Consider the following 15626-nt stretch of genomic DNA (forward strand, 5'->3'; position numbering starts at 1 on the left):
TACAACACACATCACACTCTTGACAATGGCAAGAATACGTGTGAGGATACGAGCGTAGATACAACAACAAATCACGTACCTAAAACAAAACTCTTTGGAACATATGATTTTAGAATTTGGGAAGAAAAAAAAACATTTGAAGACCTCAGATCACTGCAGTAGTTCCGTATAAATAACACATTGTATTGCTATGTAAATATTCATATATATATATAAACTGACAAATAGATAGTCATGTGCCGTGTATATATTTAGATATGTTGCCTCAGATCTCAAACATTGTTAGCTGTGAAACAAATTTCCTCTTGGGAGAAAGAAAAAAATGGAAAGTCAGTCCAGGATCTGAAACTGACATCACAGAAGGGAATGAAGCACAAAGCCTCCTTCATTTCCTGAGTGAACCTCGGCGATGACGAGCGGCTGGAGTCTGGAGCCTGGGTGAGACCTCCCAGGCCTGTGAGGAGAAGGAGGCCAGGAGCACGCTGCCCCCCTGCCCTCCACCGCATGCTCGCACAGCGGCATCACTCCTGCTGTCCCTCCTGCAGCTCCCACTGCTGCAGGGATCCTTTAAAAAGATCCTCTACAGTGATTTCCTATGGCCATCCTCTATTGTGATCCACTTAAGTGATTCACAACAAAGATCCACAGCTGTGATAATCTACAAGGATCTGCTATTGCGATTCTGTACAGAGATCCTTGGCAGTGATCCACAACAGTGACCCACATCAGCTTCCTTCACAGTAATCTACTACAGTAGTCCTTCACATAAATCCCTACAGTGATCCACTTTAGTGATTCTCAATAGCAATCCATAAATACTCTACTAAAGTGATCCCCTACAGTAATATACAGTACAACAACAATCTATTATACTGATGTTCCACAGCAGTCCTCAGTGGTCATCTACAGTGATACAGGGGTTAAACTTTAAATGGCTATCTCATAAATCAGTTTTTGTAAAGGTAACTAAATGCTCCTTACGTGAATATACTTTCATTCTTCCTGGCATGCACAGCTATTTCTGACATAATGTGGCTAAAGAACGTATTATAGATAGTCCCTCAAAACAGGACAAGTGTAATTAAGACAAATTAACAGCTTGTTGAAACTATGGGATTGCAGTTGTAGCTGGAACATAAACCAGCATACACATAGGTCCCCAGGATCGAGTTTGAAATCCACTGCACTAAAGTGATCATTTGGCATCAGCAGATCATCAAAAGGAAAAAATGAGCATGGGCATGCACAGATGGTTAGTGGCCAAAACGTACCATGCTGGATTTGAGAGAAGAAGGATTTAGCTGTCTTTACAAAAATTGATTTAAAAAATAACCATTTAAAGTTTAACCTCTGCACAGGAAGTTTTTAATGGTCTGACAAAACTGCAGCGGCCTACAAAAGGGTGTACTGCTGTACCTTGCTGCCGAATGAGAGAAAGGTAAAGAATGCACTGTGCTATCAAGTATGAAATTACCTGCATAAAAAAGAACAGACAACTCCACCCAGTCTCTCTTCCTGATTGGAGGAGGAGAGAGGAATGAGGGAGTGAAAGAGAGATGCAGGTCACAGCAGAGCTCTGAGAGCTCATTAGAAGACGTGTTCTCGTCTCAGGTAACTCCTGAGCTAGCCCAGTCAAACAGACAAATACCCTCTCACACACACGCACACTCACACACACTCAATATCACATGAACATGTATGTGTATAAATACAAGCAAATGTATAAACAGACATAAGCATACATACAAACATATACACAAATAATTGCACGTATGCAGAGACACCAACCCACTTGACCAGACATGCACATTAGCACAGTCACACGCCCAAACACAGGCGTGCTTCCACAGTTTTTCATCCTAAGTGAAGTAAGCAGCACGCTTTCTTTCCACACAGTGAACCTATACAGCTGAGGGCTTTACTGAGGCAATTCAAGTCAAGCGCCTCACTCAAAGTTACAGCAGTATTTCCACATCTGGGAATCAAACCCACAGTAACAAGCCAATCTCCCCAACCATTTGCCAATGCATGTATGCACCGCCGCCGCCCCACGTGCAGTGTTTCTAGCCCACACGTGCTACCCGCCAAGAACATAACCGACCTGTCAGCATCCATCAAACACTAACCCCGCATTTCTGAGGCTTACTGAGGGCTCTCTCTGTCCCAGCCCCTACCTACACAGCCTGGCATGATGCACGCCTCTTCCCCCCCCCATCCCCCCCAGAAAAAAAAACAAGATCCCTTTAAAAAGACTTGAAAGAATCCCCCCTTTGTTCACTTTGGCCGCTGCAGAGAGATTTGAAAAAGCGAGGCCTACATCACGACTCCGACAAAAGGAGGCCAAACCTCAGATTCAATATTAAAACAAACTTAAGTGGGAAACAGTAAAAGGGCCAGAGGGGGATTAAGTTGCAGGGAATTCTTCGGCTGAAAGAAGAAAACTTTTGAATCTCCGCAGTCCTTTCTTCTCAGCCCTAGCTCCTGCTGTAGAGGACGGCTTACACAACTAATTCTCACTGAGAGCCATCGGTAGTTCAGGCCAGAACAGCAGCCAGTTCAGAGTCCGTGGCCCGGGCACTACGAATTGATGTTTTTAAATACCCAACAAGTACTGCTTGGCATTTCAGCGGCACAGCTGTTATCAAAAAGTCACTTAGCTTTTTCAACAGCAATCAAGCTCCTGCCTAGCTACGATGTGTGAGAGGCAGCAATGCACTACTACACACGGGTGTGAGAGAGCGCAGTGATCTCACCCAGCATGCCGCTGACAGGGTGTCCCAAAATACCCGTCCAGACAACCCGGGGGCAGGGGACCCTCGCTGTGTCCTGAGCGCCAGGGAAGGGTGTCGCCACATCACCCTCCAAATTATTTTTAAATAGAAGTCTGGGGGGGGGGGGGGGTGTCCACACGTGCGGGTGTGTCTGTGTGTGTGTGTCCAAATTTAAGCACTCACTCATTCTGGTCAGTTCAAAGCCTGTTTCAAATCTAACTATGGTATTGCACACATCATTTTTTTTAGCAACATAATAAAAATGTGTTGTTTTTATCAGTACTTATATTACATGTTTTATTAATTTCACCTCACACTTACTGGTAGAGTGGCATAGATCTTACTTAAATTAATTATGTTATGTTTAGGATAAAGTACACTGTAGATTGAATAAACCAAATTCTCACTTATTAAAAGCTCAAGAGACAACAGCACACTGAAGCTCACTTGCTTGATTGTTGAAGAACAAAAGGAAAACACATATGGTTTAATTATATATTTTTATACATGGTTTTATTTTAGGTCACTTTTTATAAAAGCGTCAGGCAAATGAAATGAAATGAAATGTAATGTATTACTTTATTCAGTGAATGTAAAGTCATAAAGCAGTCCTACTGTGTGCAGTGCGAGTTTCCTTTTCCCTTTGCATTGAGCTAAAAGAAGCACATTCCTTTTGGAGGACTGGAGAGTTTCTGTTTGAGAACTTTTGTACTACTACATTTTTACTAGCTTTTAAACACACAGATGAAGTCACTGATGTATAAGGTAGGCTAATCCTTCACTGTTCTACAAAGGCATCTCAGAGTAGTACAACAATTTTTAGAATTATAAGAACTGCATCCACTCTACCAGTGTTTATGTGAGCACAATAAAGACAATATGTACTCTGTTACAGTTAAAAGTACTCTAAAGGAGTTGATCTTACACTGAACATTGTGCTGTGGACGTGCGTTTGGAGATGAACTGCGTTTGTTCTCATTAATCCCAGGATGTCTGCAACATTAGAGTAGGGACTAGAAGTCAAGCACAGAGCTTCAAGGGGCTTTATCTTTCATAATGGCGTAACAACATGATAAAAAGCGGCACTGCTTTTGATGTCCTAGATTGCATAAACATAAACCGCACTGTTATAAAATATATCCAACATCAAAGGTTCAGATAACAGAGGTTATTGGGACCCAACACCTGTATTCTTTCACAAATTCATAAAGCCCATTCATTCTGGTTCAGGCATTGTTAAAGACCGTCCTTCTCTGTTGAACGTCGGCACCAGGTAAAAAAAGCACAAGCCTATCAAAGCCATTATTTAAACAAAATAAATCAAGAGAAGACCAATACAAAGAAACCTGCAGTTTTGTTGTGAGACACAACAACTGAGAACACTACCAACTGGCTGACTGATATTACATTTATATTTACCACATAAGTTATAGGATTTTCTTTTTTTGTTAATATCAGGACAATGATCGATTCACTGCATGACAGTGAATTAAATAATATTGCACTGGATCACTGTCAAGTGATTGATCCAACAGCATAGCAGCACGTGCATTGATATTCATACTGATTCACATTCACATCAAATATCTACACATGGACATAACTTTCCATAATTTTTCCAAACACAAAAGCATCTCTGTTAATCTCACAAAACACATTTATAAGTAAAATGGTCTTTACCCCGAAAAAAACAACAACATAGGTCATTGTTTTTTTGTAGTAGCATGTTCATTAGTAACACAAAAGCCTTTTACAGACTTCAGTATCTACACACCACAACTGAGCTGACCGTAAGTAAACAATATTACAAGGAGTACTTCCATGAAGAAGATAGATCTTTTTTTTAACTGGAAGAGCACAGCTTGTTAGAATGTATACGATATCTCGTAATTATGTTATAAATGTGAGTGAGCTGGAGATTTTGCGGTCCCTGGTTATGTGCCATGTAAATTCACTCATACATCAAAAACTTTATTTGTTGTTGCTTTCTCATCTCTGTTAAAAGTCACCTAGGCAGTGAAGTATGATAAGATACAATGATAACCAGACACAACAATGTACACAAGTCCCTATCTAAACACATTTCATGGGTAAACCTGAATCCTTTATTTTACAGAGTGTACATTCATGGCTATTTTAGTTATTTCCATTTATAACAAAACCAAAATGGAGGAATGGCAGGAGTTGTAGCTGCTCTTCCCTCCCCTCCCCAAGATATGGAAGCTGTGAGGTAGTCGTTCACTTCAAAATCTCTCGCTAACCATTTATAAAAGAAGCTTATATTCTATAAAAGTCACACTATGCAAGAAAAACAAAAATACCATGCAATATAATGAAGAGCCAATACTGTGTCTCTCAAACTAATCCCCCACAGGAATGTGTGCTGCATTCTGATGAGATTGGCCGTGCTAAAAACGAAAGCATGACACCAGCGCAGAAACTCAGGTGCGAGCATCTGGGAAGCTCAGACGGCTGCGGATGGACTTAGGCGGGGCTCAGCAGTCGCCTAAGCCCCGCCCATTATAGCACACCATAATGCCCTAATGCCACTTTCCCAAGCCTGAATAAACTGAGCATTACCACATCTACAAACCCGGCCTCTCCCACAGCCCTGCACGCGTAGCTATTTTTGGCGGAGTCCCTCTGTGATGCGGTTTCTAAAACGAGGCATGGAAAACCCTCCACTGGTTCACGCATCACGCGTGCACAAAGCATCACATGCTACATAGCACCGGATTGTGCCTCTGGAAAGTTAACGCTGGGGTGTCTCTGTTCATGGGGTGCAGATGCATTGATAATGCATCTCATTGCAGGTTGAACCCCTCTAACCCACACCTTGCCCCTTGCCTCCCTCCCTTAACAGCATCCATAAGTTTAAGGCCCTTCTCTGATCTTTAATTCCTGTCTGGATTCCTTTTCCCAGAAGATAATTTAGCGTGAGATGCAACTCCACAAACTGTACGCCCATTCCTCAGCTGGACGGAGGGCCGTAATGACTGCTTGTTTCCACTTTCCACTTGGGGCATGACTCTTAATTCCTGGCCCCCTGCCAGCTGAAAGATATCCCTCACATGACCACCTTCACAGACACTGACCTTCCATTCGCCTCATTAGCAGCTTGACGCTCTCGTCTGAATCAGAGTTGACAAGTAATACATTAACTGTAGACTTCAGAGGGACTCAGCCTGCACAGTTACATTCTTCAACCATTTTTCTTAACTTAAAGGAAATACACTGTTAATATCCCCGTGGGCTTCTGTTTATTGCTGATCACGTGGTCTACATTAGCCGCTGATTAAATTCTGGAGAAACCACAAGGCCTCAGCGTTTTCTGCTCACTACATCATAGCTTAGATTTCTTACTCCCTTAATAGCGGCCTGCCACTCAAACTGAGCGAACAACAGCTTTGGATGGTACACTCACCTGCCCAAGATCCAACGTGAGGTTGACCTCGTTGTACTTCAAACTCCGGGAAAGAGGCGGGCTTTGCCACCAGCGTTCAGTCCCGTCTATGGCGTTGCTGGCTGGGCGCGCGGCGTTTGGGTCGTTGGAGTTACAGTATTCGCAGAACTGGCCCTGAGAGAGAGGAAGCCGTTGTTAAGAACAGCAATATGGCTACAACTCATAAAGTGAAAGTCAGCACATGTGACAGGTACCGCGACTGCTAATCAACAGACTATCATTTCCGAATTCCACTGGCGACATTGATTTACCGCGGAAAACCAGCATCCTGCAGTAACTTAATTAACATTTAATAAAGACTAATAATATTTATAATAGCAAGGAAAAAAATTAATGATTGATATATTATCTGATAGCGTACTGTCACGATGGAATGTCATGCGTGTTCAAAGCGTGTGACGGCCTTATCGCAATAAAATGCCAACACTGTGGCTCAGGGCGATAAAGAAGAAACACTGCAAGTCTATAAAGTCATGCATAAACGTTTTACAACATTTCAGTTTTGAAAACGTATTAGTGAGAGTGCTGTTGTGTGTACTAATTTAGATTCGGATAATTAACTTATGTGCGTGGATAATAAAACACGAAGTGAACACGCAGATAAAAACAATATAGACAATCGAAAGCAGCAGCAAGTACAAGTATAGTGTCAAAAATGTGCACCAATGCGATATAGCAAAATAACGCCCCGCGGCATCAAAAACTGGTGTGGACAATCCGATTTTGTAACTAAGCTATACAGAACATTTTTGGCATGTGAACGATTTAGTTAGGGATCACTGCACTTTTAATTTCCTACAATAGCAACAAGTGAGTCATTTTAGTGGACGAGTGGAAGGGTTGGGCAGGGTATGGGGGTAAAAAGTACAGGTTTATGATAAGACCAAGAAACATGGGGTTTTAATAAGGGTCACTTGATTGCAAATAACTGTTTTATGTCGTGTCACAGTAGGCTATCTTGTCCTTGCCAAAACATCAAATAGCTACCTGAGTTTTACAGAGTACGTTTAATTCCTAGGTTCACTCAATTAAACACACAGGTTTCTTTGTACTTTTACTTGTACACAGACCTCAAGGGAAAATACAGGTCCACTTATTGTTCTTGAGTACCTATCCATATCCATGTACAATATTTATGCTTGGCCGGCTCCAGGCATATTGGTCTTTACGCACGCACGGCACTAGGCTAGCCAACAGGCGCGGTAACTACCCGCAATATCCCAAAGGAAAGGCTATGCCAACGACAAACACGGAAAGGGCAAAGTACAACCTTGAAAATACTTGAAAAACTACGCAGGTATGCGTATGCAGCCTATGTGAATTCGGGTTACCTGTATAGTCTGGCTCGGAAGCTCAGTGGTTGGTCCCCCAACAAGCTTGCAGTACAGATCCGATCTAGGTATCCCAGTATCATCTTCTCCGCACGTTGCTGTAGCAGAAATCCGAGCTCCTTCAGCCAGGTTGAAATACGGAGGGCTAAGACTAAACCCCGTAATTTCGTTAACCGGGAGCTGAGCGTTCACAGCCCCAAGTAGAACGAGCGCTAATAACAAAAGAAGGGCAAATGCTTCCTTCTTGCCCCTCGCCATGTTCGACATCAAGAATCCTTATCAATACTGAAACCAACCCGCGGTACATACTAGAACTCCATAAGAGTAGCGCACCACACACACCCTTCAAAAGACAACCACACACACCCTTCAAAAGACAAAATCCCACAGACAGTGTGAAGCTCAAGTCCGTTGGTGTAGAGATTTCAGCAAGCTATCAGTTATCGCTTCCGACTTCTGTTTCGATTGCATGGTTTTCAGCGCAAAGTAAGTTTGGTCTCCTATTTCTTCCACCTTTTGCTGTCACTACTGGGAGGATCCGGTATCAAAGACAATCCACGAATGAGCGAGGAGGCTGGACCGAGAGAGTTTCTCTCACTATGCAACACTGAGCAGGCGATTCAAACGTTTGAAAGGATGCGAGACTCCGTAAGCTATTCACTAAAGTAATACCGAACGAATGTGAATATTTAATCGTTTCTTTGTTTAAAAGTTTCACACTGCTAACAAATTGCACATAAGAAATAGACTAGTTGATATTTGGAGCACCAATTTTAAATATATTATTACATATATTATTTAAATCCATTTATTGAAATATATTATATTATTATTATTATTATTATTATTTTTGTTGTTGATATATATTACAAATGTTTTAGGCTACTCGGTACTTTTAGGCCCCACTCGAGCTCGCGCAGCTGTGCTAAGGCCTTAACTTAAACAGTTTTAAACAAACGTTGCGTTTATGGATAATTTTGTGTTTAGTAATATCATTTATATTGTTGAAAGATGAACTTGACATGTATGTTTACATTGTCTGCATTTTACATGGGTTCTATTTTTACTGAAGCTCTAGGGCATGACAGAAGGGCAGTTAAAACCTTCTGTGACTATTTCATTACAAACCCAGCTGAAACCCCACCATGATGTCACCCTGCACACGGGACAGCACACACAACATGCTTTGACATCACTGCAACACGCACAGATGATGGCCACGTCCAGTCTGGGGTCTCCCTGAATCATTAACACTTTTGGTCATGTTTTCAGTGACCCTGGGTGTACCCTACCACCTGAAGCCAGTTTCAGACTTAAATTACTGGACTCTCCACAGCATACGGAAACTTACCAGTTTAAATCAATGCAAGCCATTAAGAGTGAATGTTAGCTGCACACATTCTGGGTTTCATGTGGTCTCAGTCTCACTTCAGTTCTTTACCTACTTTTTATGTTGATTTTCTATCAATAAATAGTAGTTCTACCAAGAACCCTCCACCCCCATGTGCTTCAGACCAGCACTTTCATATCATTGAATAAGATCAGTAAACACAATATAAATGAAATACATGTACATTCAATACTTAACAAATATGGCAACAAAAAACCCAAAGTTAGTGAAAACAGTTCAATAAATCACAATATATGCACTGGTGGTGACACATGGAAAACAGACCTGGAATGTGTCTGTCAAAGTTCAAAGCCAAACCCAAACCTGAGACATATTCTCTGCCTTGCCACGCCTTGCAGTTGTTTGTTCAATCTTGTACTCTTCCAATGGGGTCCGACTGCTGGAGGCAGTACAAGACCTCTACTTGCCTCTTCATTACTTCTACAGAGAAGTCCACATTTACCAGACACAGCAGTACTAATGCTACCAGCCTACCAACCTTACTATACCATCACCAATGCAACCAACACTGCCCTTCCTGTCTGTAAATTATTAATAAAGGCAAGCACTACACTGCCTGCATAACTGTAACTTATATTACACAATGCTCGTCTGCATCACTTTGTTTTAAGTGAAGTTAAATGGCTATTTGTTACTAATACATTAAACCCTCAATTTGTCCATCTCAGCTTTATCAACAGTATACCGAACACCCCATACCTCCGCCCCCCTTCCCCCTGTCCCAACTACTCTGTAAAAACTCTGATCCTCTCTTATTAGAGTTTCTGTAAATTGCTCCCTCTGCTGGTCTGTACGGCAGCAGAATTCTTCCTCAAACTCTTGCACATAAAGGTAACAAAGTTTTTCATCTTCTTGTCTTTGTACTCACACCAACAAATTCCAAATAGCCTGTAATTTTGAAGAACTGTGTGGCAAAAGCATGTTACCGATTCTAATTGTGAGGGATGGTAGTATTTCCAGCATGGAGGTGGCTGAGGTGTAAGCTTCTTGATGGAAATCAGATCTCCCACTTGGCCTTCTGTTGGTCCATGAAGCAATGTGGGACTCGCGCCACACACTCTGCTTGGCTCTCAGGAAATCACTGACAGTGTCATTTGAACTTTTAAGGCTGGGACTGGGCTTTTACAATCTAAAGTGCCTAAGGAACTGAAAATGCATTTAGATTCTTTCCCCTATGCATATATTTTTTCAATACAATATACAGTTAAATAAAGATAGTAGTAAGGATTATTTTTATTATTTTTATTCTGCTGTGTCCAATTTTCAGAATAAAACATTTATAAAACAAACAAACATGGAAAATAACTGAATGATTACCTCTGATTCTATCTGTTCCTTATTTTGATGCTCTTGATTGGAGCTGTGTCTTGTTTCAAAAGGCTGATGTGTGAAACCCAGTTTATATCTGCTACAGCACACCAGTCATATGCATGTCATGTATGAATTCAATAGATTATTTCTCCACAGTGCGAGACAGTGTTTTTGCATGGCCCATTCCTCTGTGCTGATATTGTGTTGTTTATACACGACAGTGGTGTGCCGGGGTCTGGCACCTGTCAAGGGAGTGGCGCTGGTGGAGGGTGGCAACTGAGGGAAAGAAAAAATAGGATTAAATTCTGTGCCAGCTGCATGTGAGTGCCCAATGCCCAGTGCCTCCTACTGTGCCACACACGTCACTGGAATGTGTCACAGTTCTGTCAGGGGCGTGTTGCCATTGTGTTGAGAATGTTGCCTGCGCTATCTTGCCTGGTCTACCTCAGCTACCATCTAGAGGCATTTCTGGCAGTTCCATCTAACCACTCCCACTCCTTCAGAGTTCTGTGTCCTGATTGGTCCATTATGTCCCCTTTTACCTCATTGGTCACTTCTTTCCTCATCTCCTTCCACTGGGTTCCAATGAATGGGTGCTGAATTGGTTTGTGAGCTGGGTCAAAAGGCTCCCCATCCTGTCAGATTTCTTTTTTTGGATTAAAACACAAAACCAATTGGTTGGTGTTACGTTACACAACACATTTTACACAGCTGTTCATATGGCTGCATTTTAATAGGTAGCTGGCCATTTGGGAAGTTACCGAAATAACTAATTTTAATTATCAATTAAATTGCCTTTAATGATCAATTTAATTGTCAATTAAATTGTGTTGAACAAGCAGGCATTTACATGCATAAGTGAACTTCGGATTTCCCTGGTTCTCTCCATTTCTTGTTAGTGTTAGGTGTTGCAGAGAAAGAAATGAAGTAGCACTATCCAGGAGAGTGTAGAGAAGAGAAGTAAAGAACTATGAGGCAAGAAAGAGGAGAGTGCAGAGAGGCAGAGTTTGTGTCAGGTGCTGAAAAGCAGGAAGAAGTGTGGAGAGATAAGGGTGCAGAGAGGAGCAGGTGAATGCAGACAAGAAGAAGAGAGGGCCAAGAGGAGAAATGGAGGGAGGGAAGAGGGAAAATGAGCAGAGAAAAAAGAAATGAGCTACTGACGTGTAGAGAGGAGGTATGTTACTCACTTCAGTTCAAAAGTGAAATGATCAGACATAAGGAAAAGCATGTCAGTCAGTTTATAGTCTAGTTGAACACTAGAGGGCAGTGTATGACTGAAATATTCTCTCCAGTCTCACCTTGAGTAAGTATCTTCACTGAGGCTGAAGAGCAGTAATTTTCCCTACATTTCCCCTGCTTTTCCAAGAAATTGTTGAAGTGGAAAATTGCTGTGAATAATTGGAAATTGGATGATGTATGAGTGCTCCACAATTTTCTTTAGGTCACTATGCAGGGAATAACCAAATTGAGACTTAATATGCCCTTGTTGACGTTTCTCTTGGGCATATTAACATTGAAAAATTGGGATAATTCTTCACATTGCAGGAAACATACAGAAGTGTTGCTTAATGTGTATTGATTTGAACTTATATTAGCTGTGATTTTTGATTCATAGGTGACATGATTGGTTATTGTGTTGCAGAAGCCATGACATTATGTTCGTCAGCGAATCAGATGTCAGTGTCTTGGTGGTGGCAGTAGCTCAGGCAAAAGCCTGCCTCCTTCTCATTTTATTGGATGGACTGACGCACCCTTAATGGAGTGTGTCACTGTCGGTGTCCAGATTGGACCTGCTGGGAGCTGATTCACATATTTATGATTATAAATTGAGCTCTGCCACATCCAAGCAGAAGCCTGGCTAGTTAAGACAAGCCCAGGCCTTTATATCTAAAGCGATATCTGCTAAGCCTTTATACACTTTATTTCAAGCTGTCTTCGGTGAGGACATGGTGTGGATTGCTAAGAAAAATGACTCCTGAGCATAGTCATTAATCTAAAACCCATGAATTAGAAAAGCAGGCATAGCCCCAGGGAGTGTTACTGTGTGTGTGTGTGTGTGTGTGTGTGTGTGTGTGCGTACGCGTGTGTGTGTCTGTCTCTCTGTCTGTCTGTGTGTCTGCAAGTGTAAGAGAGAATGTTGGAGAGGTGCAGGAATTGAACACTGCTAGTCAGTCAAATCAATAACTGACAGTTCACTGCTGCTTCAACCATTACTGGCTCATGAAACATCACTTTCCCATCTAAGCTCTTACCAGAGTTATCTTGGTAAAGGGTGGGTCTGGCATGCACACATTCCCCATGTCTTTCAACTTTATGTGTAGGTTTGTTGGGCCTCTCCTTCTAAAACAATATGCCACAAATGTGCTTTAAATGTAATGTAATAGTTGTAAACTTAAATCAGGGTGCCATTTTGGCTCATGGCCACCCAGGTTGCAGGACAAATGCCTTTGTTCCAGTTCTCTCCAGTACAGATTGTTACATATACTGAGTAGAAACAGTACCCGCACACTGCTGTCACTGCCAAATGTTCCGCTTTATTGTGCAGGAATAAAGAGATAATGTTTCGAGCACACTAGCTGTTCACAACCGACTTTGTTCTGCTTTTAATGCATAATGTATGGTGGTACCTGTGTTAGGGACACATTCCCATGACACTGGCCAAAACGAAGAACGTGAGATTGTTTAGAGGTGCTCCTGGTTGACCCATGTGCCTCATTGCGATTTTGAGGTTCGATAACGTACCGTATCTGTCTAGAATAAAGAAATAGTTACAATGCTTGTGTTTTCATGCATTGATACTGTGCAAATAATAACAAGGATCATGATGGTAAAATAAATTTATTCTGACAACACAAACTTTCATGCCACAACCTGTTTTTTGTTGTTGTTGTTTTTTTACCACAAGTTGCTCGACAAAGTGAAATGCACAGTCACAAAGTCACCTCTCAGACTAATGGGAAATAAAACCTCCAGGGTCTGCATGTGTGTGTGCATGTGTATGTGTGTGTGTGTGTGTGTGTGGGTGTGGGTGTGTATGTGTGTGTGTGTGCGTATGAGTGTGTGTGTGCGTGTCCGTGTGTGTGGAATTGTGGTTGTGGGGGTGTGTATGCAGGCATACACATGTGCATATTATGTATGTATGTATGCTCACACACACACACACAAACACACAAGCACACATGCACACACCACTGTGTGGCATCATTTTCCCAAAGAACAAAATACAAGAACAGAAAAATGTAACTTTCAAAATGTTTTATGTACAGGTAACACTGAAATATTAATATTAATATGACCAAATTGATTTCAAAGAACACTGATACAATGGCAGATGGAGAAAGATAGTTCACTCACGACACTAAAATGAAATGTAGCTCTGCTAAGTAACATTCAAGCTGTCAAATATACAATGCTTAGGCTGAACTACAGAAAGAATGCAAATTTGCCAACATGCCAAATTAGATACAAAAATATTCAAAGAAAAACCTCATCACAAAACATAAGGAAGGAAGTCCAAATGCTTTTTTTAAATGATTATTTTTAAATGGAAAAAAACTGACCATACTCGTTCAGAAGTACGTCTTAATAATATACAAGCACAGGTTTATGATACATATTTGGAAATGTGATAACTCAGATTCTTCACAATGGCACCACAGACGAGCTCATGGCCTGGCCATGGTGTAATATTAACATGATGCTAAAAAGCGACATTTCATGACTGCGGTTAGCATTAAGTATTCTGTGGTAATGACTTTATCTGGAAAGAAAAAAAAAGAACATTATGATTCTTCTTCCTGTCTTGTCTTGTCTTGTCATTTAAAATAAGCCTTGCGTTTCAAGGAGAGTCCTCACTTGACAGTTCTCAGAAAGGACGGTTTACTCCAAAAGTAAGGCACAGTGACTAAGAATTTTTGAGACATTTCAGTAGTTATGCAAGGACAGTTTACTCGACATATAAGATAAAAGATTCACAGACCATTATAATAATCTGCCTACATGGTCCCAATTCAAAACAAACAGACTACTTTTTAATTTTTTTTACAATTTTACTCAGAAGAATCACTTGGGCCTCAGGCCATTTTAAGCATATGTCAATTCAAAGCTATTGTAATATGTTACACAGATTTGGATAATGTCAAACACTGAAAAACAAACAGTAGACACCCCCAGTAACCAATAATATTCTATGTGCTGCTTTAGTTTACTTGAGAACAAGGGACACAAATACAATTCAAGTGGCAAACAAGGATGCCATTGCTTGAAAAGACAGTGCCCGTGACACAAGGTGACCTCTGTCCCACCCATGGTACTCTGACAATCACTCCCGCCCAAATAACTCGGCAGAGAGTCTGGACATCCGTCAGAAATGTTTGTGCTACGCAACCTTTTATTTTGATGATTCAACTTGATGACAGGGGGAGGGGGAAGTGGAAGGTGCAGGAGGGGCAGAGAGCTCGGTAGGAGTGCCAGCACAGCGTCCCTCGGGTCACCAGGGGCCCCCTGTACACTTGGTCCAGTCAAAATCGACGAGGTGCCATCTGTACGTCCGTGCCGCATGAACCGGAGTTGATGATGTGCCTACGTCACCGCGGATGGTCTTCCATTGAACAGGTAAGAGGTGGGGAAGAGGAGGAGAGCACTGCTCTTGCACAGCCTGGGAACGTGCCGAAGGTGGGGTGGTGGTGGGGTGGGGTGGGGGACGGGGGTCTTCGGAGAAAGCCGACTCGGAGAGAGGGGGGAGAGAAAGCCGTCTTGCATATCGTGTTCGCGGCTCGCTGCGCGCGGCGGGCTCAGGGGCGGGCTAGCCCTCGTTGTCCTCTTCCACTTCCTTCTCCTCCATCACCCTCTCGGGCAGTCTGAAGCACTCCTCGAAAAAGTTCACCAGCGACTGGCTCAGGTGCTGTTTCGTGGCCGCTTTGTGGAGGAAGTGTCCCTCGTCGGGGTATATCTGAGGAGAATACACGTTTCACTGTACCGAACATCAAGGCAAAAGAAAAATAGGCAGCAGTGTAGTATAAAGGGTAAGGAGCTGGTCTTGTAACCTTGTAACAGTCACAGGTTCGATTCCCATGTTGGACACTGCCGTTAAGTACTCTGAGCAAGGTACTTAACCTGCATTGCTTCAGTATATATCCAGCTGTATAAATGGATGCAATGTAAGTCACTCTGGAAAAGAGCGTCTGCTAAATGCCTTTAATATAATGCAATGTAATGACGACTAAATGTTATGGCACTAATTTTATTCACGGGTCATCCGTGACTGATCGTGGTACACTGGACTGACTGTATGATTGCTACTTCACCCGACATCTCAGACAGCAGACTGCATTTGGCTA

At 42.1% G+C, this 15626-nt stretch overlaps 2 protein-coding genes across 12 annotated transcripts in view; both read right to left on the reverse strand.

Moving 5' to 3' along the window:
- Window positions 1–8140, reverse strand: part of LOC135260872 (laminin subunit alpha-3-like) — an 85616-nt gene extending 77476 nt beyond the window's left edge. For 5 of the 7 annotated variants that reach the window (XM_064346532.1, XM_064346530.1, XM_064346529.1 and 2 more), the window contains exons 1-2: window positions 7566–8140; window positions 6196–6348 (exon numbers count right to left, since the gene is read on the reverse strand). In XM_064346532.1, coding sequence (XP_064202602.1) covers window positions 6196–6348; window positions 7566–7832 — 420 coding nt within the window. In that variant the 5' untranslated portion in view covers window positions 7833–8140. The remainder of the gene's footprint in view (window positions 1–6195; window positions 6349–7565) is intronic. The other 2 variants (XM_064346533.1, XM_064346531.1) reach the window with 1 other exon arrangement.
- A 4969-nt stretch (window positions 8141–13109) lies between these two features.
- Window positions 13110–15626, reverse strand: part of LOC135260873 (dipeptidyl aminopeptidase-like protein 6) — a 165313-nt gene continuing 162796 nt past the window's right edge. For all 5 annotated transcript variants that reach the window (XM_064346538.1, XM_064346540.1, XM_064346536.1 and 2 more), the window contains one exon: window positions 13110–15238. In XM_064346538.1, coding sequence (XP_064202608.1) covers window positions 15092–15238 — 147 coding nt within the window. In that variant the 3' untranslated portion in view covers window positions 13110–15091. The remainder of the gene's footprint in view (window positions 15239–15626) is intronic.

The sequence above is a fragment of the Anguilla rostrata genome, chromosome 8, assembly GCF_018555375.3.
Source record: "Anguilla rostrata isolate EN2019 chromosome 8, ASM1855537v3, whole genome shotgun sequence".
NCBI classification, from domain to species: Eukaryota; Metazoa; Chordata; class Actinopteri; order Anguilliformes; family Anguillidae; genus Anguilla; species Anguilla rostrata.